Source organism: Hylaeus anthracinus, unplaced genomic scaffold (genome assembly GCF_026225885.1).
Source record: "Hylaeus anthracinus isolate JK02 unplaced genomic scaffold, UHH_iyHylAnth1.0_haploid 12000, whole genome shotgun sequence".
Classification (NCBI taxonomy): Eukaryota; Metazoa; Arthropoda; class Insecta; order Hymenoptera; family Colletidae; genus Hylaeus; species Hylaeus anthracinus.
Genome location: NW_026534347.1, coordinates 2236099 through 2260448, shown reverse-complemented (window position 1 = coordinate 2260448; position 24350 = coordinate 2236099). Strand labels below are relative to the sequence as shown.

The 24350-nt window shown below is 40.4% G+C and overlaps 3 protein-coding genes across 7 annotated transcripts in view; 1 reads left to right on the top strand and 2 right to left on the bottom strand.

The window, feature by feature from the left end:
• LOC128890231 (homeobox protein CDX-1-like) overlaps positions 1 to 9998 on the bottom strand; it is a 15843-nt gene extending 5845 nt beyond the window's left edge. The window contains exons 1-2 of one of the 2 annotated variants that reach the window (XM_054148546.1): positions 8725 to 9998; positions 5555 to 5629 (exon numbers count right to left, since the gene is read on the bottom strand). In XM_054148546.1, the coding sequence (XP_054004521.1) occupies positions 5555 to 5629; positions 8725 to 9337 (688 nt within the window). In that variant the 5' untranslated portion in view covers positions 9338 to 9998. The remainder of the gene's footprint in view (positions 1 to 5554; positions 5630 to 8724) is intronic. The other variant, XM_054148547.1, reaches the window with a different exon arrangement.
• A 9622-nt stretch (positions 9999 to 19620) lies between these two features.
• Positions 19621 to 22917, top strand: LOC128890224 (protein arginine N-methyltransferase 9-like). 2 transcript variants are annotated; one of them, XM_054148531.1, is made up of 8 exons: positions 19621 to 19831; positions 19887 to 20116; positions 20190 to 20316; positions 20440 to 20841; positions 20920 to 21924; positions 22000 to 22156; positions 22260 to 22343; positions 22414 to 22917. In XM_054148531.1, the coding sequence occupies exons 2-8, from the start codon at positions 19954 to 19956 to the stop codon at positions 22753 to 22755; spliced, it is 2280 nt and encodes a 759-aa protein (XP_054004506.1). In that variant the 5' UTR covers positions 19621 to 19831; positions 19887 to 19953; the 3' UTR covers positions 22756 to 22917. The 2 variants fall into 2 exon arrangements, with proteins under 2 accessions (XP_054004506.1, XP_054004505.1); XM_054148530.1 differs by having other exon boundaries at positions 22000 to 22177.
• Positions 21994 to 24100, bottom strand: LOC128890233 (serine hydrolase-like protein 2). 3 transcript variants are annotated; one of them, XM_054148551.1, is made up of 3 exons: positions 23940 to 24100; positions 22946 to 23839; positions 21994 to 22148 (listed from the first exon to the last, which is right to left on the bottom strand). In XM_054148551.1, coding segments are annotated over exons 2-3 (855 nt in total). In that variant the 5' UTR covers positions 23799 to 23839; positions 23940 to 24100; the 3' UTR covers positions 21994 to 22146. The 3 variants fall into 3 exon arrangements, with proteins under 3 accessions (XP_054004526.1, XP_054004524.1, XP_054004525.1); XM_054148549.1 differs by lacking the exon at positions 21994 to 22148 and having other exon boundaries at positions 22767 to 23839; XM_054148550.1 differs by lacking the exon at positions 21994 to 22148 and having other exon boundaries at positions 22767 to 23839; positions 23910 to 24099.
• Between the last annotated feature and the right edge of the window lie 250 nt (positions 24101 to 24350).

The following is a 24350-nucleotide window of genomic DNA, read 5'->3' as shown; positions in this document are numbered from 1 at the left end:
TCTCTCTCTCTCTCTCTCTCTCTCTCTCTCTCTCTCTCTCTCTCTCTCTCTCCTACTCCTATTCTCTAATTATTCTCCAATTATTACGACTATGTAATTGCAAAGACTCGGTAAGGAATACGTGTTCTTTCGATTGGATTTTCGGATAAAAATTGGAGGAATTACACGGGGATCATCGACAAAGAAACTCGAGAAAATGGCAAAAGGAGCCGACAAGCGTATCGATGATGGTGTGAATTCAACGTGGCATTCGAAACGATTACACGCGTACGAAATACAAAATGAGAGGGAACGGGACGGAGTGAAACAGTGGTAACGTGGAAGGGAACGGGGGTCGGAACGGGAGAAAGGAAAACGATTAGATAAGGCAGGCCGGCGAGATCAAAGGCGTGCACGTTAATCCACCACTCCTCGATAAGAGTGCTGGAGGCCTTCGAGACATCACGAATAAGCTTCGACCTTAGACTTTTCGATGGTATGTATAGCCAGATCCAGCATGGCTGGCACGAAATCTCGAAGATTACTCAGCGTCGCGCGAAAGTAGAAACCAAGTTGAAATAAAAAAGGAAAATAATAATAAAAGAAAAAGGACGAGCAATTCGAATTTTACCGTTTCACCAAACGAACAGTGTTAGACGGTAAGCGTGAATTCAGATCTAAGGTGTAAGCGTGGAGGCGTGCGTGCGCGTGTGTGTGTGTCGACGGGATTTGAAAATACACGTATCAATGTCTGTCCAAATATTAGAACAATATATTACGGCTCCGTCGAATTTCGAGTTTTTCGCTCGCTCAGATTGCAGCCCGATCCTTATCGCGTACTTCTGGCTTTTCACGCCGACGATAGTTCCACCTGGAATCAAACGGTCGTTGTTGCGAATATAAGGTGCGTTTTATGAATGCAGATGGATACGAAAATCGGTTACGATCCGTCGAGAGGTTTCACTTTTTCGAGAATCGAGAAGAACGAGCGTGCGATTTTTGGAAAGTTTATGGAACTATTGGAAGCGCGCGAGAAGCAGACAGGTTTTTCGAAACTCGCAAGGTATCCGAGCAACAGATTATTAACGGGAAGTCTATCTGAAGCGAAAGGTTTCGCTATTTTTCGATAAATTAATTTCCGAAGATTTATATGCCGTAATTTGGCAGTCAATGTTTATTTAATTCCGTAGCTGAAAAGCCCTGTTCACCGACATGTGGCAATCATGTTAAAAGGAATTGTCCAGTTCGAGCCATCTGAATTGAAAAGCCTCCTCTCCAAAGCCCTCCTTGAACTTCCTTGATTCACGTTAAATTTCCACGAAATTTCGCGATTCAACAATCAACGACACCGAGTTTCGTAAGGCAATAAGTCCGGGATTGTAAAAAAAAAAGTCACCACAATCACGTATTAGTTCGTTTTCGTCGTGCCGCGTATTGTTCGCTTTCGCAAATATTTGCCATGTTAAGTATAATCGCCGTTCAAACCCGATGCACGTAAACAAACATAAAACATCATTAAATCTTATCGACAGGCATTTTATCTTTCGAGATTGTCATCGAGTCGAAATATTCCAAACCCTACGGCGGCGTTATTTTAATTGCGACAGATCTTGCTACGCGCATAGAAACTTTAAGCTCAACGATCGTTTCGCGACCGTGTTTGCGCGCGAAATTCGTATCTGGATACAAATTTCAAATAGCGGATGAGGAAGGCGAAGAAGGTATTGCTAAACTAAGATTCCGTAAGATTTCAATTTACGCAACAAAAATAGTTGAGAATTTTCGACCTCTGGCATAACTAGTTCCTTTGATTTCTAACAGGTTCGAACCCAGCTTTTTTAGCGTGTCTGTAGACGAGGGGAAAAAGTTTCGAGTTCGAGACGAACTGGCGAAAAGTGTTCTCGGCAATTCGAAGGTGTGGACTCCGTCTTTTTGATTTTTAGCCGCGCCAGTCGTGCCACTCCAACTTTTCGATCCAAAAAAGTCTATCGGAATCCCCGAGGAGAGCGTTGTTTGAAGGGGGAGAACTGAGAGCTGTGTGAGTCGGCAAGGATTACCGTCGGCCTTTTTCATCTCTCCGATACCGGAACTCGCACCTACGATTATCCCGTCACCTTGTCAACACTCGATCTCCCATGATACTCTGAATAACGTAATTGTTACAGCAGGTCAGTCAACATATTAGCCTAGTGGTGCTTGAGCTATTCGAGTTGAACAATCTAAATAAAATCCAATAAACTTTATTTATATTTTACCAACATAACACTATAGATAATGCAAGTGCAAACACGAGTTAACTCATGACCGGTCAACAATCTGTTAAAATTGATCAAGTGGAACAATTTCGCTTAGTAGATCGCTTAGGAGATCACTCGGTGAACGTGAACCCCGAAGAACCGTGTTCTGCAACCCTCGACCACTTCTTCCGTCGCGGAGGTTCCCCGTCGGCGTCGCGACGCGAATCGATGATAAAATTGAACGCTCGCGAAGCTTTCCGCAAATTGGTACCCGTCTTCCGTCTTTAATCAACCGAAACGGGCCATTCTCGTTCCTCGACACAATTTCGTCGTTCCGCACGACCATTTCTCTCGGGTACACATCTACATGTCCGCGGCAGCAAGAGACGACGAATATTTTGCGTACAAGCCAACGAGAGGAGAGAGAAGAACCAGAGACAAACCAAGGGAGCAAAGAAACAGGACTCCTGGGGCTCGTTGCCACCCCATTACAGCGTTTGCTCTTCCATTTCGCCACGCGAAATGGTGAAAGCGCGTGCCTCGCTTTTCCTGCGAGTGTGCTACGCCCTCGAGTCTCCTCCACCCCCTAAACCGACAACCCCACAGATTTCGCATCGCTCTAACCGACGATTCCGCGCCCGCACGGGTACCATTCGTCAGTGGCATCACAATTACCTCTATTGTGCCGCGAAACATTTGTATATTGCATATCAAGTGTCCTACGCGCGTCCGAAGGTATCTCGTTTGCCGACGAAGCGAGCAAGTGCATCTAATTTATGCGCAGAGTTTTTCAAGAGGACGTAAGTGAATCGATTGTTTATCGATATCCGAACTGTTATTCAATGTAGTCAAACTTCATTAATAGACATAGAGGGCACGAATGTTTATGGGATTGGCTGCATGCACGCAATTTATTTGGCAATCGAATTGAAATAAAATATCAGCGATAAGGAACGATTTTCCACTTTTCCACGCGATGCACACCGGTTAAAGTCGGCGATCGTTGGTAACGTGTGCTCGTTCACCTGCGAACCAGAGATTTCAGCAAACGACCACACAACAAATGGCAGAAAACCGTCCGTTATCGTGACGCGGTGCAGTCCAATGCGGAAACGCACTATTTATCTTGGTCACCAACACTAACGAGGTTCAGATATCAGAGTGAGATTACCGTTTGCTGAAGTTACAATGAAACTTATCTGAAGAGAGGACTAATCTATTTAACTCAAACACGGCTATGGTCACCAAATTGGCTATAATATAAAAATTCTATATGATTGTTTCGCGACTTATTCAATTTAGAATCACGTGAAATATTTTCACATGCAATTCGAGTGTCTTTGATACCAATCATTTGATGGATCGCTGTAGAAATAGACAAAAATAAATTTCGATTGGTTCAGTGTTGAACTTCATATTCCCCATTTCACAAAATAACGATAGCCGTTGAATTTAATACCATAGACTTTATCATCGACTTTCGCATCGTGGCGAACGGACATATTATCTTTCATTCAAAATTTTTATCTAGATAAGATTCGTGGCCATCTCGAACGCAGAAGAGAACAGGTCGGAGCAGGCTTTTATTGGACAGCTTAAAAGGAACGGTTATATGGCGACAGCCTGGGGACAATGTCCGAGTATGCATACCCTAGACGGATCGAGGGTATAGAAACAACGTTTACCCTCGAATCGAGCGTCTTGGCATTTCTTCGACACTTCGGACTCTCTCTGTTGGGCATCCTGTCCCCGATCTGCCCTTCGCCTTATTATTATATTGCCCAGCGACAGCCACTTAATTGTGGGGCCTCGTGTTGTGGGCAAAACCGACGCGAATAATGTAAAAGGGTCTGGGTACGATGACTGACCCGTGTCCAACAGAACGAAACCGCTCGTGAGCCGATCGTTGCGAACGGAGCCGTCTTTCCCTCGACAAACCCAGACACACGAACGATTCGAGGAAACACTGTCCACGTCGAATCCCCGCGGCCGTCTAAGTTTAATTATCCCTTATTGTTGTCAAAACAAACCGTTCGATTAGATTTACGACATAATTGTAGCTCTCGATGAACCAACTCCTCTCGCTGACATTGCAAGTCGATGTGGAGCAACCCTCTGGAGCAAGGGTTGGCCATGAACACAGACGATGTTCCTAGCGACAGGCTGGTCGATCAAACAAAAATTTGCGTTTCAAGTTTATGTGGAAATGTCGCGATGAACGAATTACTCCGAGAAGAACGAGGAATAAGAAGCGTGAAGCATTCGTTAGCGGATTGTATAATAAATTGCTGGATAAAATAGTTGTTGCCTTTTTTTGGATAAATGAGTTTTACAACCATTCTAATGGTGTATATATTACTCAGAAATAAATTACGAATGAATTTTAAAGGAATTATGAATGAATTTTATAGAAACTATAATTTCGGTTATGGATTCGCTCACGCCAAGGGAGTAGAAGATTTTCCGTGTCGATGAGGATCGTCCAAAATGATTTTTATCTCGATCGCGACCACCTCCCTCGCGGAGCAAAGGCTACCAAAATGGCGGCTGCAATAAAACCTTGGAGAAATCGCGTGCCGCCATTACGAGTCGAGCGAGCGTCGTTCGAAGGAGCACCAACAAATAGCAACGAGAAAAAAGTCGCACGCCATCGCGTACACGCTCACACCGATGGAAATACGCGAATAACCGCGGCTCTCGGCACGAAATTGTAATACGAAGACTGAATCATGCGAGGTCGTCGTTATACGAGGCAGCGGCTGCCTGCAATATAACCATAAAATGCAGATAATAGCCGCTAGAAGGTATCGGAGGGTCGCACGGTCGTGAAATGGTACAAGAAAGAGCAGCAACGGGGTGTAACTGAGCAGCAGGAAGGAACAGGGTGAGAGAAGTTTGAGTACTCGTCGCATCGATGCCTCGACGATCATTCCACGATACAGATCGTTCCTTGCAATTAGTTAAAAACGAGATCGTGTGATAGTTAAACAAATTCAATTTCTATTAATTTCGACGATTACTCTATGCAAGCAAATGAAATATTGTCCAGTCCTGTGTTTCAAGAAAATGGAAATCGAATAAAAAGCGCCGTACCAATCCGAACATAAAATATCAGCGATCATTCCTTGCATAAATTCAAATTCTATGGAACGATACATGCCAAATTTAAATGCGAATGGCGATTAAACGATACTCGAGTATAATTTGCATGCTACAACGATAACTGACGAACAATCGACGCATGCAGACCACGGTACAATCCAAGATACCAAACACACTCATCACGATTATTAATATAACGTACGAATGACAATAATCGAACGTAATTGTTATCCTACCAAGGGCGTCAAGGGCGCAGAGCTCGTGAATCGCTGAAACTGCACTTGCGTTGCAGTTTGCAGTTACGTTGCACACTGCAACAGTAGAAAAAGAAGCTGCTTAATCAGAAATTGCGTTGGGACTGTATTAATTCCATAAGATTCGTCCAATTCCTTTTATTTTTTTTTCTTTACCAAAGGTGACGCTACATTTACAGGTCGGCTACATTTACAGGTCGGCTACAGTTCCTTCGAGAATTACAAGTTGCGTCACAGTTTTCCAAGCCATAAATCTTTCGTAATGTGCGAATAGAAATTCCGGGCCCGAACGATAAACTGTACTCAAGGAATTAGGACACCACGGGCAAGTTTACTAGAATAATCAAAATCCACGCAAGTCAAGAAACGCGTATATATTATACAAATATTTATGTAGCGGTTAAAGTCTGTGAATCTACCACTGCCATTTTACAGGATGAACATTATCGTAATTAGTGTTGCTTTATTAAGACTATTATCGTTAATAGCTCGAGTTTATTTCAATACAGAAACTCATAGAAACAAGTTTTGTTTTTAAACGAACACAGACTGCTTAATAAAAGTACACCCGTTGTACGACGATCGTAAGAATAAAGAAAGGTTTCACTTGCTTTTCTGGTTACTCGATTTCTTTCTTAAGATTCGAGCGTACCGAGTACACAGTTTGGTTGGACCGGTTGAAAATTCGAGACGACACCAAGAGGACGCGGAGATTATCTCACAAATATTTGAGAGCAATTAGATGTTTGCTCGTCTGTTACCGTGTTTACATTGTTCGCCGTATCTAGACCGCAGAGACGTGTTTATAGCCAACCACCATGTAATACGCCAAGACCTCCGCGGTTGTTCCTTAAAAAATGTTTTTCATCTACGATATTTTTCACCCAATCGAGCCACGGATAACGTCTCCTGGATTAATCCACGCGAATCTATTTTTGGTACACGTTTATAGAGTTTCTGTGGTCTTTGTACTTTGATTGAAAATTATGGTGCCTTACAGAGGAGTTAATTTATGGTTGTATATATCATGAATTGGACATTGACTTTTCAAATTGGTTTTTCTGTTCGTAATGGAAAATGTGCTGATTCATGTAAATCTTTCCGCGAGATGTGCTTTAGACGTTAGTATTGTTTGAATCTTTCTTATCTGAACATTTGATCGCTTATTCCGTACCTTCCTTGCCATTTTTATTGAGCAATTTCTATCAATAGAAGCTGATTTCTGAATAGAAACACGTTCAATTATTTTATAAGCTGTTGCATGCTAACACAGGTTTGAATGCATAGAAAAATTCGTGGACATTTACAAATTAAACGCGAGCGTAGCACGAAGCGTATCGTCGTTCGCGGCGGACATTTTGGAGCACGGACGAATAACGTACATTTTCATTTACCGAATTTATCAAGCTATTATGATAACACAGTGGTAGTCTATCGATTCAATTCAATTTTGCACGTAGAATAGCTTCCATCCCGGATCCATGCTTACAGCACACCTTGTATAATGTGTACTTCTCGAGATAGCTTCATTAGAAGGGTAGACACGCTCTTCGCGTGGTAAATACAGTATGTTGGTATACACACAGCCGAACGTCCTAATGTTCCACGATTCCCGTACCAAGCTTCGAAATTTAATTCGGTAAGAGTTCAAAGCCAAGTTAACCACAGTTAGCCAAGAATATTTCGATCGTTTATCGTCACCATGTCCACGAACGAGAGTACATCCATTCGTCAACTAATAAATGAAAGAAAATATTAATATTGTCGTATTAATTAATGAAATTAAATTAAGTGCGCCTATTCGCGAGGGTATTTTTTGTCTTCCATGTTAGTACGCGTCATAAATGCATAAAATCCGCAGTCCGCTTATCGGTATTATTTAGCAGGAAAAGTTTTAATTCGTCTCATCCATCACGCGTGTCAATTAGATCAATTTAATACGGGCAATTAGAACTCTGTGTCGGCGAGTTCAACTGGCCGAAGCGAGACCGCCGTCCGCGAATTAAACGTCAAATTGATCGTTTCTGACATTGTTTCGGCTATCGTTTATTGGATTTCTTTTATGGGCGCAATTAACGCGCCAGTGGCGTGAGCGTTTGCGCTCGACGCAGTCAAAATGGCATTGCGATTTTGACCAATTACTCCGAATCGCGTTATCTGTGGATCTCCATATTGGCTAACGTCGAACAAACAAACTTTACGTTTCTCCAACTCGATGTTAAGAACTCGATGTTCGAAAGAGTCATTGAATTTGATGCTTGTAGTACGTTCTATGATACACAATGAAGATTACGTTACAAGTTTAAGGACCCTAATGGCGTTTTTACTTTGCTGGGCGCGTAGACTTCGAGCAGCAAGGGTGAAAAAGGATCAGAGGCCCACAGGTAACATCACGGTTCTTTCGGAACAATAAATGGCGACTGGTTTCTGGGATATACGTAGTTATTGGACGTTTTTCGTCTTCAAAAGGACAAGATTAATATATAAGATAGAAAATGAACGTGCCACAGATATCGGTCGTCAGAATGTCTTGTCTGGGAAAACCTCTAATTTAAACTTTGCCGGGCCCCACAGGCGCTCTTGAGACCGCAAACGGTTCGTGTCGCGGAAGTTTACTTATTATTGGGAGCTTAATTCAATGATAAAACGGTTTTAAACGCGCCAAAGAAAGTGAGATCTTAGATTTTACTTCTTGGATAGAAACAACCCCTGTGAAGACAGCTTTGACAATTTAACGCGTATTCTTTATTCTTATGGAAACATCTACGTAGCTATTTATTGATCGATCTTAGCTCGAGAGTTTAGAAATTGAACGGTGCCGGAAGTTGAAAAGACGGAGAATGTATAATCGATCTTCTCCCTTTGGAAGACAAGTCTTAACAAAAGAAGCCAAAGACTTCTGATGCAAATCAATTATTCTAACTTCTAAGAAAAAAATATTAACACGAACGCGATTCTCTTTAAGTCTCAATCCCTCCAAAGATTCTCAATCAAGAGCTCAAAATGATTCACATCCTCCTCGAAGGCAACCTTCCTTTAACAAATGGCGACATTCGACAAAGCTTCCAAGCCTCACTTTTTCTCCAGAAACAAACCATTCAACAAAACTCTCAACTCTAACATGTTCTCGAAAAAGTAACCATTCCACTAACCTGGATTCGGTTGGCTCTGGTACGAGGTCTTCTTCATCCACTCGTAGGGGCTCCTGATCTGCGTGGGCCTCATGGGCGTTGTGTTGTTGTTGTTAGCGGTGGTGCTGTTATTATTATTATTAACAGTGATGCTGTTGTTGTTATTCGCAGGCGGAGTGGACGGTGTGCCAGGGTTGCTGATCTCGCTTCCGCTGACTGTGATGGGAGGGCTCGGTTCGCCAGCTCCTACCGCGGGATTCGTCTCGTCGCCGCTCCAGTCCGTTACGCTGGTCAACTGGGCTTGCTGGTGTTGCTGGTAGGTCTGGTGGTGCTGATAGTGGAGATGCGAGTAGTGGTGGGCGTGCCAACCTGGCAGAACGTCTGTGTGGTCCAGATACTGTTGGGCTCCTGGTGGCTGGTGATGGCCGTGGGTGTATCCGTGCGGACATCCGTACCAGTATTGTTGGCCACCGTCGGTGGTCGCCGAGGCGGCGTGTTGCTGCGCCTGTTGCGCTTGAGCGTGTTGCTGGACCTGCTGGGCGAGCTGCTGTTGACCGGTCGTGGACTGCTGCTGCTGTCTGTACATCGCCAGAGGATTGTAGTAGGACACCATGCCAATGCCTATATCTGTCATGTTGACGGTGGTCGCCGTGCACCCGTCACGGCCGCAGATCACTGTCGACGCGATGATAGGGGTGGACGTAGTTGTAGCCGCTGAAAGACGGGGTTTCCAATCACTGGTTCATACATAGACACGCGCAGGGACGAGTCCAACTCGGACGATCCTGGACACGTCTAAATCGGCCGACTACAGACACACGAGTGATCCAGTGTGAAATCGCGATCGGTCCCTTCGTACACCACGGGTACACAACCGAAACTACCGTATTTATAGTTTGCGATTAGAGCGTTCTAGAAGCTCCAACATCTAACGACTACATTCGATGCTTGTTCAAATGTATCTACCTCATGCTCCCGAACTCTCTGGAATCTCTCGACTGGAGGATTCTGAACACAGACACTCGTGGGATGGTTCCACGTCGATCGACGCCGGTTGCTCGAATGGGAGCTACTGTTGCTCGAGCTCGTCCTTCGGTCTCTAAACTGTCACATTGGCGGGGCACCAAAACAAAAGAACGCTTCCGGTTCACGCGACACTGTGGCGATGTTCGATCGAGGAGCGCGCGATGGGAACGATTCTCGTCCCTTTCGACCCGTTCGCGGAAAGATACTGCCGGCTCGACGATAACGGCCAGGTGACGCGACACGAATATTCGCGATGTTGTACCGACGACTGCTTGTTCGTCTGTGATTAGGAAGGGTGCGACCGCTCGCCAACGTTGAATCCGCCTACGGCGCGGCTATTCCCCTACTACCCTCGGCGAACGACCAATCAGGAGATGTCTGACGGTTCGTCAGCTGTAATGGCGTCCATCCAGTGACGGAGCCGCCAGAGATATCGTTGGTTGATAAAAAGAACGCGGAGAGGCGGCTCTCACGCCCCCGTAAACGCGATTCTTCGTGTAAAAGGCCGCGAAATGGACAACATTTTTCGCGCTTGTCGCGTTTTACGCCTGTTATGGAAATATATCTTCGCTGCGTCTTTGAATGTTGCGTAGAAAGGGGTGGGGGGAATGGATAGAGTCGTGGTAACAAGCACGTAAGAAATTGGAGTCGCGTTTAATTACGGTTGGAAGATAGAAAAACTTGTTTGTTTTCAATGAATATTGTCGAGGTGACGTCATTCTGAAGGATCTCCATTGTTTATCGTTGGTTTTGTTGGGTTCTTGAGCGACCTTCTCATCCTCCAAGTTCTCACGTTTTGTTGTTATCCTCTTGGTAATAATAACAAGTCTCGTTAGGTGGAAAATTGAAGGGTTGGGTTGTCTGCGACGACATCTATGGGAAACAGAGCAACGTAAAATTTTGAGATTCTACGAGTATCTTCTAGAAGGAAACGCAAGGTCTCCGGAAGACAAATTTTTCAATCGACTAATGTTTCGAGAAGAAATTGGATCGTGCAATTGCAATATATTTTTCTGCGCTTCGAAATAAACGAGAAACTCGATTCGTAATTACGAGTAGGATAGCAGGATAGACGATTTTATATTTCATTTTTCGTCGCTCTGATGTTGCAATGTGTTTTCTTGATCGACGATTCCCTTTTTCCATTAATATTTCTTTTATTGTTATCCTTATTACGTGTGGTTTAAAAAATGATGTGTTTTTACAGTAACCTAACAGACAATGACCTAATATATAGACTAATAATACGTAGAATAACAATATTATTACCTTCTCTTTGCCGTATTGAGTTCTCTTCCAACGTGACCTTCCAACTCTTTAATAATAAATAAATTCGGAACGATGTAACTATCGTTATACAATTAAGAGTAACAAAGTACATCGTATCTGTATGTGTACAGCTTCGTCGCGTTCGTTGCACTCGCACGAAATCATCCATAATTAACGATGTATAACAATTATGAACTGCAACATCAACAGTTCATAAATCACCCTCGTCGTGGAAATGATTTAACGCCAAAAACTCGAGGCTTCCTCCGGTATGATTAAGATCGATCGTCATCGTTTATTGCGTTTACATACTTAAGTGGAAATGAGAATTAAACATTTGCCCGCAGTGATTGCATCTAATCACGAATAACACACCGAACTATTTTAGTGCTAAGCAATAATCGAGATATCCCTTCCTTATCAGCATTTCTTTCGAGTGTTTTATAACGTGTGTACGTTTTTCGAGGTTGTAATTAAAATTGTCAGAAGCGTCCGATATAAATCCAACTGACGCGTACGAGCGTGTTTACCTTTTGTGTTACTTTGTATACAGCTATGTATAATTGAACATTTGGAATCAAAGCAAAGGAGGAAGTTCAATGTTAAGTTCGATCAAAGTGAATAGTGAATTAAGTGAATCTTTATCTGCTAAATTCGTTCAAATTTTGAGACTAAAACTTTGGGTGAAAAAGTTTACGAGCAAATCTTATAATCTGTTTTTTTTTTTTATTTAAACCTCCTATAATCTATCGTTTATAATTTGAGTGAATCGTGGATGCACAAATTCCTTATTCGCGATCAAAGTTTCAGCGCGAGCGTAGCTTATCATAATTGCACAAGTAATCAAAATGGCCTCCGTTGCTAAGCACTCAGTCATCCACACGTCCCATCAACGATCGTTTTGCGCGTTTAAAAATATTCGCGTTGCATACATATCGAACACGTATTCGTAATTCTCCACCGTAATTCAATAACTTTGTAATATGCATTCAAAACGATTCGATGCAACAAATATTCCACAGAATTGAAATCATGTGATCGAGGAGCCCGTGCAATTGATCTACCGCGACCTACCTTGAAATTTCTTATCTGATACAACGCGTACTTTTCTACGTAAACATGCGAGTTGAAATTTAAATTGACTAAGTCTCCGATAGAAGTTTGTACAATTTTCCTATCAGGTGCGGAATAGATCTCATAAATTTCCTGACGCTACTTCAGTAAACGTTCCGTATGTGCTCGTGTTATCGATAACATCGCCGATTATCAATCGTTAATCGAATGACGTCATTTCTCGAACGGACGAACCCCAAGATGCTTTAGTATGTCTGCTGAACAAAGCCTGTGGGATTTCTCGTTCGTAAAAATGAATAATCCGTAGCGATCGTGGACGACGAAATGTTCGTAAATCTCGAAAGGATGAGGCGCTCCTTAAACGCGAGGAATAATCGCAGTATCAGATGAAAGGCGTGATTCGTCGAGTGTCAATAAGTTTTCTAGCAAATCACGCCGACGGTGACACCGTTCCTCGCAAGGTCGATTATATGGGTAGAAGCCGCAGGTAATCTCGCAGCATAATGGCAGCTGCCTCGGGGCCCACCGACGGCGACGAATGTCACAATATTGACTCGATATACAGCCAGCACTCGTGGTCCCTTTCTTTCGCCACTTGGAAACGCTCCGCCTACGGTTAGGGTTACATGCTTTCCCTCGTTTCCTTCCCTCTCGCGGACTTTCCAGTCTTGGCCTCTTTATCGACCCTTCCGTCGCCCCATTTCCTTTCTACGGAGCCGTGCCCCAAAATACGCACGAAGGGGTGGTATCTCCCCCCCCCCATTTTTATTTTCCTTCATAAAATCTGGTTCACGGTACGAAAGTCGGTAGACCTTTCCTCTGTTGACCGTTTCACTGGTTCTCATTTGTTGCGATTAACTGGAAAGCTCCGGAAAATCGGAAAATAAAAAGTATAGCTTGACTATATGATAGCAGCTTAAGAAATAAATATAATTTTCCCATAAAAATTGAATTCTCGACTATCATCGTTCGTGATCTCTGAACATAGAAGACGTCATAGGCGTCGATGGCTGATGAATTGCGCAGTTTGTCAAGGGTGTCATCGCGACGCTTCTTGCAAGGAACCCTGGAGTTTCTCCAAGTCCCTCGGTACTTGGGTCCACAGTGGCTGCGGTAAACGCCGTAATTACTCGGTTGGTTTACGACTTTCAAGATGCGAAAACGCTGCGGTGTCACGACAATGACAGATCGTTGAGAAGAAGATGGCTCAATAGTCGGGGACAACCCTCGTCTCTTCTTCGAGGATGATGGCGCTGATCAGCCATATACGACGGGCCTTTTCGCCAACGAACTGAGTTAATTCTAAAGTGCTGAGGTGTTGATAAAAATAAATCTTATTGCAATCTCTGAATTTGAACGAACGAGGATTGCATAGTTTCCAATTGTCTCGAATGGAGTAGGGTAGATATTTTTGAATGATAAGTGTCAGGAGTATTATCAACGCTAGTAGATATTAAATACCAAGTACTAAAAGTTATTCATGCTGCACATAGTGGGACTATAAATGATTTCACGAGCTACTCGGAAGCAATCTGATTTTAATTTCGTTCTTACCTTTGACAAAATAATTCTACAGCCTATTTACCATTTTCCTCGGTCTTTACAACAGTCGCAATAAGGCAATTCCATGGTTTTCAATGGGGGAAGTAGGAGGAATCTTTCGTAAAAATGGAAGAACCGAATTTCAATGACTTTAACAACGGCTCGCAGGGAGAGGTACCCGGGGGTTGCCCTAAAACGTTACCGTTTTAATTAAAAACGGGACGGTCGGGGAAACGGGGCAGTTATTTAGGACAATTCCGCCAGTTCACCTTTTGTCTCTATTGTTCGTCGAGGAGCCCGAGACCCGATGATTGCTCTACATTGTAGTTACCTCTTTAAAAATATCCTACCTAACTGTAATAAAATTGCCCGTAATAGAACATTCATAAAGACCTGCGAAGGGACTGACTCGGCACCTCTTCCGACACCCTCGATAACCATCATGGTTGTTCGTTGTCGTTCGATATCCTGGTACACCAAAATCCCCCGTCCTCGTGTTTTCCGATCATTTCGACGCCACTTCCGCGTTTCGCTATTCTTTTGTCTCCTGTCGACTGTTTCCTTTTTTCCTTCGACGTCGCAACTGCGAGATTGAATTTATCATTCTTTCCATTTACATGAAATAATATACTTTGAATATAAAGTATATTCTCTTTCTCTGCGAGCAAATGCGAGCTACGAAACATTGGGATGATTAAGGGAAAATTCTTTTTGTTTGTAGCAACTCGAAAGGCAGGTTTAGTCAGAACGTCTGGGTTGATGGGTCGCATAGGTTTGCCTGGATTTCGATCGATGTTTTTGTGCCTTTTAAATTTTGGGTTCTCGGGGGGTCGGAGTTGTTTGAGGGTACGACCATAATGGCCCCCGGGTAACAACGATATAAATACTAAGCCCGTTACGTCGGAAGAACAGAAAACTCTCTAACTTAATCCTTAGTCCCGTTCCAACTTTTAAGAATTTTTTTTTCTACGCCGTCGTGGGTCCTGGACACTTGGTTTCCTTTCCAGCACTCGACGTACTTCGAATGTGTGTCGAGGCACCTAAACGATGGAAGCAATTTACTGTTTCACTGTTCTGTTATGGATACTGTGCACTCACACCACTCGGTTGTTTCGCATTTAACTGTGCTTCGATCGGAAAACTCCATTTTATCAGAGATAAATATAAAATTTTGATAAAATGTCTGGAACCTTCGATTAGTATTAAAGTACGTAACAATTGGAGCATCAGAAAAGCCTGTAGTACAAACCGTGACCATGGAATAATAAATAAAATTGGCCCAGTATTTTCACTGATCTTTAGAAGTAGATCAAGAATCGCGAGAAAGATTTATAATAGCTTCGAAAACCATAACGATATTAAGAAAGAAAATGTGAAAGGCATAAATGATTTTGTATTGGGGTGCGTCGTTAATCTAAAAAAAATTCGTGAACCGTAGTGGAACAATGCCGTGCAATATGTGGCCCATTTTATGGTGATGGCGAAGCAGCACAGGTAAGCTGATGGTGTGACGAAAAGTCTCGAGAGCAGGCAACCATGGAAATTAGTTTAACGAGATTCCTGTTTCTGCTTGGCAAAGAAGATTTCGTTTATTTCATAATCGTATAATGTATTTTACATTAAGAGGTTTGCAAGATCTTGCAATTCGTTTGTACGTCATACATAAATTAATTAATGGATCACTTGATAATCGTACAAAGATGTTAGAGTCAAAACCAGCAGAAACTTAGAATTTATTGACCACAATAAACACGACACATAATATTCGCGGACAATAAACAGTTGATTTATCGTGCAGTTTGTCGCAATGAAGTTCCCATTTACGAACTTTGATGAAATCAAAGATTCACCTCGAGGATAACAGAAAAAAAGTAATGGAAGAAAAGAAGCGTTCTATCATCGATGAACAGTATCAAAAGCGATCGATGATTGCTTTACCTTGGTTTAGGCGTATTCGTCGCGAATGCAATTAAACGGTGATATTTGCATACTTACGTATGTTCGTCACGTCCCTGGCAACTTTAATGTCTATGTCGGTGAAAGGGGAATAAAAGAGACCGAAATCTTCTTTCCTTTTAGTCGTATTTCTTTTCTGCTTCTTTTGTTCGTTTCGCACCCACGGCAATCATAGTTGCGTGAACCCGCGAGACATTAATCGACGAACATCTTCGTTTCTTCGCTCGACTCGACTTTAATGATCGGCACCGTAAAAATGTTTTCTATTTTTATTTTTTTATGACACCATAAACACGAAGCTGACGAAGGCGCTCTCGCACGCGCTCAGTCGCGATGAACTTTATTTAGACAGGCCTTCCATCTGTAGCGTTCGAAGCGAAGTCGAATTGTAAAATACTTTATATATTATTTTGCTGTAAATCTATTTGGAAGATATAGGAGCTGAGATTCGAGGATTATGGCGTCTCAGCCATTGAATTATATTGTTTCTATTAGGCGAAACCTCTTTCCAGGGATGAATGGAAAATGGTGGGGAAGTTAATTAATCGATTTGGTGACCGATCGAAGGCTTTATGAACTGTTTGGGGCAATGGTAAATTCTATGGTATATTGTTATTGACACGAAAGTGGATGGTAACTAATGATTGATTCTTATTATTTTTAATTAATTTTTTGTACTACATTGGAATATACTAGTTTTTTTCATTTTCCGTTTGAAAACAGGATAGCGTTTGTAGGAAAGAAACGGTTGCTCGGAATTTCTAGCATAACATTTAGTTATACTGCAGCTCGGCGGCTGTGAATCGCAACCTCGTGATTATGGTACCTGCGGGAAGCATGATAGCACATCAGGGCACTGCAACGTCTCGTAACTTTACATAAAATTAGTACCTAAAAGCTCTTCGTCTTCATGGAGACCATGAAATAACCTGCCCAGGCCAGCGTTGCGACACATTTTCCGCGACAGTTCATCAAAGAACATTAGCACTAAATCTGGCGGACGTGCGATTCGACAAAGCACGAGAGAGACCCCATTAACGTCTTTATCGTTAATATTCCAAAGTTGAAGTTCCCTTTAACAAATTTCAAATCGAGAACACGAAAGAACAGATTGGTATCGTTTTATCTAATTTTGTGTAGATTTATTCTTGAAGAAATTATAAGACCTCAACATGCACGGTAAACAGAGGAATAATTAGCAATAGTAACTCGAGGAACCTGTTGGAATATTTTGACAGCTTCGTAATTAATATTGCGACAAGGTTAAACTTTTGATATATTACTTCCTTTATAATATTTGACGACTTAGCAAATTGCTCCGAGCTGTAATCAAAATAAAATCCATTACTTCTGTTTCCCTAGAGATTGGCAGACATTCGAATCCCGACTAAAGACCTATTGTGGACAATACAATTACAAGGGTCTGTCGCGTTCGAAGACTGAAAGTAAAACAATCGAACCATAAACGCATCAAACCTGATGAGCCGTTGTTGTGACATGTTTGTCCAGGTCCAAGTGTAAGCCGAATGACAATCCGTCTTGGCTGATAACAGCCTCGATCATCGATCTGAGGGGATTTATGGAAGTAATTACGAAGTCAGGTATGCGCGAAGATGATTCGTTACGCAACGTCCAGTCTCTTCGATAGGACTTAAAGCAACTAAAAGCAATTGTATTTAATGACGTAGCTGCGGATTTGTATGCATTTATAAGAAATTTGAATGTGGAAGAAACTACAAAATGCACACAGTGTGCAATAATATAAAAAAAAAATATCGAAAGTCAAGTTTATATTACAATATTTGCAAAGTAAAATAAATTCCTATGTAGGTTCAATTTTTGTAGATACGTTTGCACAGATTTTCTTTTGCATCAATATTTCCGCAGTCTAATTATCACGTTAAAGACCAGAAGGGAATATTGAGTATACCTATTGGATCACTTTGCGCACGAGATGAAAATAATGTAAAATTCTTTCAGCATTTTCATTCGAATCTTGCAAAGTCCAGCTAGTCGCAGCAAGGTGGAAACGGAAAAAAAGTTGTGTAAAAGGCCCGAAAGAAATTTGTGAAAGCTAGGGGTAAAAGATTAGGCCCGCTTATTCGGGGCCAGCTTAGCCCGCCACGTTTCGCGCGTTTACGGGCGCGTTGTGCGCGGGGACGCTTTCAAACCGCATTTAAACAATATTAATTTTATTGCATGGTTATTCGCAACCGTCGGGCCCCGACGCGCTATCGGTTCTTCGTGCACAGTTTGCAGGTAGGGCTTGAAAATTTTACGACCCGATTGTGCCCGAAAAAGAAACGTTTTGTGCCGTTCCTCTTGGTTCCAGGTCGACGTCACTCGACCGTTTTTACCGTGCTCGCTCTCCTAAAGGTATTAAGCCGAAAACGAAGCATCTAAGTACATTTTATTTCCTGAACAAAGAGACCAACGACTCGCCGATAATCCTTCGCGTGGGTGCATTGTGTACCCCTCGTTGATTATCTTCGGGTTCGCTCGTGACGCTGGAACTGACTGATCGAAAGCAAAATATTAGGGATAATTGGCCAAAACAGGAGGATTAGGATTTATTTTTTTTTCTTTTTAAGTGAAATAGCTGGTCTTGCAGAGCAATTAATATTCGTGGACGCTGTAGAAGTAACCCTCCAGAAACATTCCAGACACATCTGCCTTTAATTAATGCTAAGCTTCTTGATTTCATCGAAATTCTTCCATTTGATACAATTCAATAAAACAGAGAATATCTACTTTTTCAGCGATACCAAACGGCTGATAAATATTTCTTAAATAAATATTTCTTATGTAGGAATTAAAATGGCGTTGTTCTTGTTTCCAACTCTTCCATCATAAAACGCGTCGTTATAGCGAGACGCAGGTCATGATTGTTGAAAGACACGTCTATGCAAACAAGGAAACGTTTCTGTCAGATTTTTCCCCGGGTCTCTGTACAATAAATTTCCCTCGCGGTTAAAAGAAAATTCATTCAGCAAAGGGTTAACAACCTTGGCCATCGGAGACAAGAAATGCGATCGTCCCAGGCGATGCAACGTCTCCCAAGCTCGATTCGATCTAAACCTCGCAATAAGACTGTCCCCTCTGATTTATATCGACGTTTTATGCTTCGAATCTGATCGTAAACGGAGGGAACGAACCACGATATCGGTGGATCGTTTTTAAGCCACGAGAGAGCTACGGTTATTGGAGGCTCCGCCATTTCGCTCCGCCTATGAGAACGCAGACGTTGAAAGCATCTTTTGATCCTTTTTGTAAGCGTACCAGTGCAAAGGCACGGGAATTTCCGTGATGGGCAGTCCTAAGCCGAAGGCATACCCAGGAACAACCGGTTCGACCACTCTCAAACGAAGCAGACTTGGCTTCGGAGGATCGAACGCGATGGATCCAAAGATGGTAGCTGAATCTTGTACAGTTCACGAAATACTGACAATTGTTCTTATTACTCGTAGGAAGCAGCTCTTGATAATACATTTATACTATTAAACAGTCTTATACTCGATACTTTCTCTGCAGTTTATGTTTCTCATAAAATATAGTCGTTGTAATAATCTAGCTATTCTGTAACAACTATCTACATACGTTGTGCAGCTGTTTTTGTTACTTATCCTATAGTATTGCGCCTACCATACTAGTCACGCTTTATTGATAATTTTCTAAAAAAATACATGATTAGCATTTGCGGTATTTATAATCCTACAACTTCAAAGAAGAACCCGCTTTTGTAAAGCAGTGTGCTGGTGCCATCTAACGTCAAAAGTGGAAACAATTTCTGTACCACTATACCGACCATAGATATAGAAATAGTTTAGTCTATTTGCCGCTAGATGACTATTATTTATCTCCATGACAACAATGCAAACCAGACAATCTGTTAACAATATAAAACTATTTTTACTCGAGAAAACTACACGAAATTCTTTTATAAACTTTAAACAGAACGTCACTCGGAGTCATCGTATTAATTTACGTAGAGCCAGCCCTTATCTAAAAATACCGAGACAAGAGTTTCTCCTCTGTAAAAACTACTCCGTGCCCTTACTGATAACACATCGTTAGATGACGCTTCGAGTATATTATCGTTTAATTGAGATTATAGCGCGACAGGCATTAATAAACATAGCTCAGAAATGTTATTTCTTGAATGTATCGTAGGTTTTTCGTAACTGTTGATAAACGAAACGTCCAGTGTCAAATTTCTATCGACGCATCTCTGAGATCGACTCCGTTTTCACGTTACGTTAATGTACGTTGAATCGAATGATCCGTTGACGAAATAGCTTCAAGCATTTTAATTTCAGACAGTAACAAGGGGCATGCAGTTTCGTGATAAATACGAATCAAGGGAAATCCCGTGTCTCGTTAAGAATGCAGAAGGAAGTAAACGAAATAGTTGCAAAATCATTGCAGAAGGCTTATGATCATGACAGAACTGGAAACGTAGGAAAGGCATACGCGTATTATACGGTCGTAGCAGAGTTATGTCCAGCGAGAAGGCCAGAAATCGAAGAAGCTTTTGTTGACGTACTTTGTACGTTTGTTCTTTCGATATTTTATAATTCTCCGATTCCCTATGCAAATGTTTAAAACTACCTGTTTCTTAGGTCAATGGGGAATGCAGCTTGCATGCCAAGATAGATTTTCCGATGTTGTTTTATGTTATACGCGTTCCTTAGACATTTATCCAAACAATCCTCGTATGTTAAATAATTTTGCTGCTCATCTTTTAAGGTAATTTGAATTCATCGTTTAGATAAAATTACAACTAGTTAATTTAAAAGTGATTTTTTAACATGACAGATATCATGACCGCTAAAATTCCATATAATGAGGATAAAAAATATGTTGTTAAAGGAATAATGATCCGATAAAGGCAATAGAATATTTAAAACGAGCCCTGAGAGTGAATCCCAATTTTCTGCCAGCAGAAAGAAACTTACAAAATGCGTTTAGTATGGCTGTAGATAGGTGGCACTTCCCAATGTTAAATGACAAACAACGGAATAATGCATTCGAGAATGCCATACGGAGGAGAATTTCTCAAGGATACGACACTGTATTAGACATAGGAACTGGTACGGGATTATTAAGTTTGTATGCGCAGAATGCAGGAGCTAAGAAAATTTATGCATGCGAATGTTCAACTATAATGATTAAAATTGCTGAGAAAGTATTTGAAACTAACAATGCTAAAGGCATAATATTGCTTCCCAAGTTTTCTATAGATCTTACCATACCTACAGACATTACAGAAAGGTCTGTGTTCCAATCAATCAATTTTATTTCAAGTATGAAAATATTTGATTTTTATTAAAAAATACGTATATTTTCCAGAGTGAAATTAGTCGTTACGGAAACTTTTGATGCTGGGCTATTTGGAGAACATGTGGTACCATCCATGATAAGCGTTCATAAAAATATTTTGGATAGAAATGGTACAGTGGTACCTATGAGCGCGACGCTTTATGTAGCGGCGGTCGAGTGTGAATACATAAGATATAGATCATCTGTAGTTTTTGAGAAAGTTAAAAAATTCTGTCCTCTAAATTTTGATAATATATCTGTATTATTAGATGACGAATATTACGATACGGAAAATTTAAAAAATGTGAAAATTACGTACATAACGGAACCTAGAGTTCTTTTCACTGTCAATTTTAACGACTTACTGGATTTGCAACAATTTAATGTAGATGGGGTAAAAAATATGATAAATGTAAAATGTAGACACAACGGTACTATAGATGGTTTAGTTACTTGGTTTAAATTGAATCTCGATGAAGAAATAACTATAGATACCTCTGAAAGAAAGTCTTGTTGGCAAACTGCTATTTTCCCGGCACTACCAAAATTATTCATGCAAGGGGACACGATAAGAATTAAAGGAGAAATATTAAAAAGAAAATTAAAATGTTCTTACTCGTCTAACGATGCCGAATTTAACGATTACGATAATCGAACATTTTTATATCGCGTACCAAAAGAAGTTATAACATTTCTAAATGACTTTGAATACATAAAGTTACTTACAGAAGTTAGTAAATCACAAGTTAACAAAGAAATAAGTTGCATTTTGGATACTTCTCCTTTTCCGATTTATGGATTAATGCTATTAAAGGAGAATAAATATAGTCAAATTTTATATTACAAAACCGACAACACAGTGTTACGTCTTTTCATACAACAAATAGCGGAACAAAACGGATTTAAACATAAACTATGTATCGTGTCGAAGTATAACCATATTAAGGTTTCCTTAGACACTATATTTGTGCATGATTTTGATATTAAAGGGGAAATGAAAGATGACGGTCAAGAACATAATTACGAATTTTTTAGGTAAAAATATTTAATTTGAACTCAGCCTATAGTCGTTTTAACCAAGTTTTACGAATCTTATAATACATTTTGCAGATGTTTACTTAAACCAAATGGCATCTTATTACCTGAACAAATATTCCTTATAGGTCAACTCGTATATTCCGAAGATTTGCCAAATATGGTTTATGTTAAAGATGAAAATTTACAAGGAACGTCCGTTCTTGTATTTAACACATCGAGTTCTGAAAAGGTGTACTTATACGAGCGTGCAGTTAAATAAATTTAATTAACATCGTATATTACAAAGTTAAAAGTAGGGGAAATAATAAGCAATTTTTATCTTTCTTTTGCAGAAACCTGACGATTATGAAAATGTACAAAATACTTTTAGTAATATGAATTCTTATGAAATCGCGCAACATATTAACGAATTTAAGGTAATCTAATAAGTATCGTAATAGCAGAGACACTTTGCGAATTTCTGTGACATTATTTATCATATTACAGATAAACCAAATTTTTGACTTAAATTCAAGTTTATATCTACACGAACCATTATCCGACGAAGTAATAGTAATGGAGATGAAAGAAAGCGAAGTTGCCGAACGTGTAGTGAACTTCGGAAGAATAAATGCCGTCGATAATAAACCATTACCAAATACCTTGATTTGTTGGTACAAAATCAGATTAACATTGAATCTTAATTATGATACAAGAAGAAATGGATCGTTTATGAATCATACTGCGATACTACTGGAAGATGAATTGAAAAATATTATTCTACAAGGGAACGAAGTGTGCATAAAAGTTCAGCAGGCTGAAGGTGTAGTACGTATAAAAGTCAAATGATGCCAACAATATCTCAATAACTCATATAATTATTTATAAACAAATTTAAATGTACATTTGTTTTGCACATTTTAATACCACTATGTATATAAAAATAGAAATACTATAAACAATAACTTTGATCAGTAAAATTATTTTGTAACAATAAAATTTTATAATTTACTTTTTGTGTCATTATCTAAAAACTTACATATGATTGGTGCTACCCTTTCAGGATAGTTGTTATGTACATCATGATTTCCTTCTACAGAAACTACATGATAAGGAATGTTATCACGAACTAATGTTCCTAATTCCCTTGCCATAATAGCTAATGGTTTACGTCGCGAAGAGCTCTCTGCTAGAATTATTAACATTGGAGTTTGGAATCTTAACATAAACTCTCTATGTTGATCTATAGTAAATATTGGTTTTGGGTAGTTTCTTAATCTAGGATCACGATTGTACTTATACAAGTTGTCAATTTTGGTGACTGCACGTTTAAATGTAGCTTCTGCAGCATCTGAGTTTAGTGCCTCCCATCTTTTAAACTTCAATGCGTACATCACTTCATCTTTAGTATTGAGTCTTCCTGTGTCTTTACTATAAGAATCCAGATTATATAGTTCCTGAGTATAAGAGACTAGGTCTTTAATTGGTGGGGACATAACACCATCTATGGCTATGATTTTGTCAAGTCTTCCAGGATATAAAATACTGAAACTCACTCCTATTTGAACACCAAAACTATGTGCTAAGTAGATACAAGTTTTCCATTTTAAAGCATTAAGAACTAGCAATATTGTGTACACATAGTCAAAAAATTGTAATGGTACTCCAGTAGGAAATGGTGATGAAAATCCATGTCCTGGTAAATCAATGCTTACATAATGGTATTTTCTTGGAAGAAGATCAATCAATCGATCGAACGATCCAGCGTTATCTAAAATACCGTGCACCACTAGGATGTTGTTTTCTCCTGGAGGTCCATAAAATTTTGCTGCAACATGACCCCATGGCATGGGTATCTTTTTTTCTATTGGCTGCCATTTAGAATCACTCATATTTATGTGACAGTCACTTCACTAATATATCTATTCGTTTCCTGTAAAAACAATACTATTACTAAACTGTTGATATAAAAAAAATCGACAATAAGTTTCAAGAGACAGTACTGTTTCAAGAGTCAGAGCTGCAATATTAACAATAAGATATACTTGCAGGAAAATTCAAAGTTCAATGTTATTCTTGCAAGTCATTTTAGATGTCTGTTTATATAAGATCGTAATGATTAATAATATGCTGAATCTTTGTTTTGAAACGGGAGGGGACAGGAGTCAACAGGAGGTGAAACATGATCAAACATATCTGCTTCCTCTTATTCCTAATTTACATTTTATCAAGATCTCTACAGCTATACTTAGTATCGAAACGATAGCCACCTATCGGCGAACTGATCGAATAATTTGTACTTCAGACGTGTAACTCTAATTTTGATAAGATTTGTCTAACTTATATCTTATCTATGATTGTAATCCTGTCCAGAGCGTCATGTCGTCACAGCAAACCAATGAAAATTCGCTCACGTGACGATTTGTTTGTAATTACATCCCTCC

Coding starts and splice junctions, on each gene's coding strand:
- LOC128890224 (XM_054148530.1), top strand. CDS start 19,954: ATGCAGAAGGAAGTAAACGAAATAGTTGCAAAATCATTGCAGAAGGCT. Junction 20,842..20,919: donor CCTACAGACATTACAGAAAG/GTCTGTGTTCCA, acceptor TATATTTTCCAG/AGTGAAATTAGTCGTTACGG. Junction 22,344..22,413: donor AACATATTAACGAATTTAAG/GTAATCTAATAA, acceptor ATCATATTACAG/ATAAACCAAATTTTTGACTT.
- LOC128890233 (XM_054148549.1), bottom strand. CDS start 23,798: ATGAGTGATTCTAAATGGCAGCCAATAGAAAAAAAGATACCCATGCCA.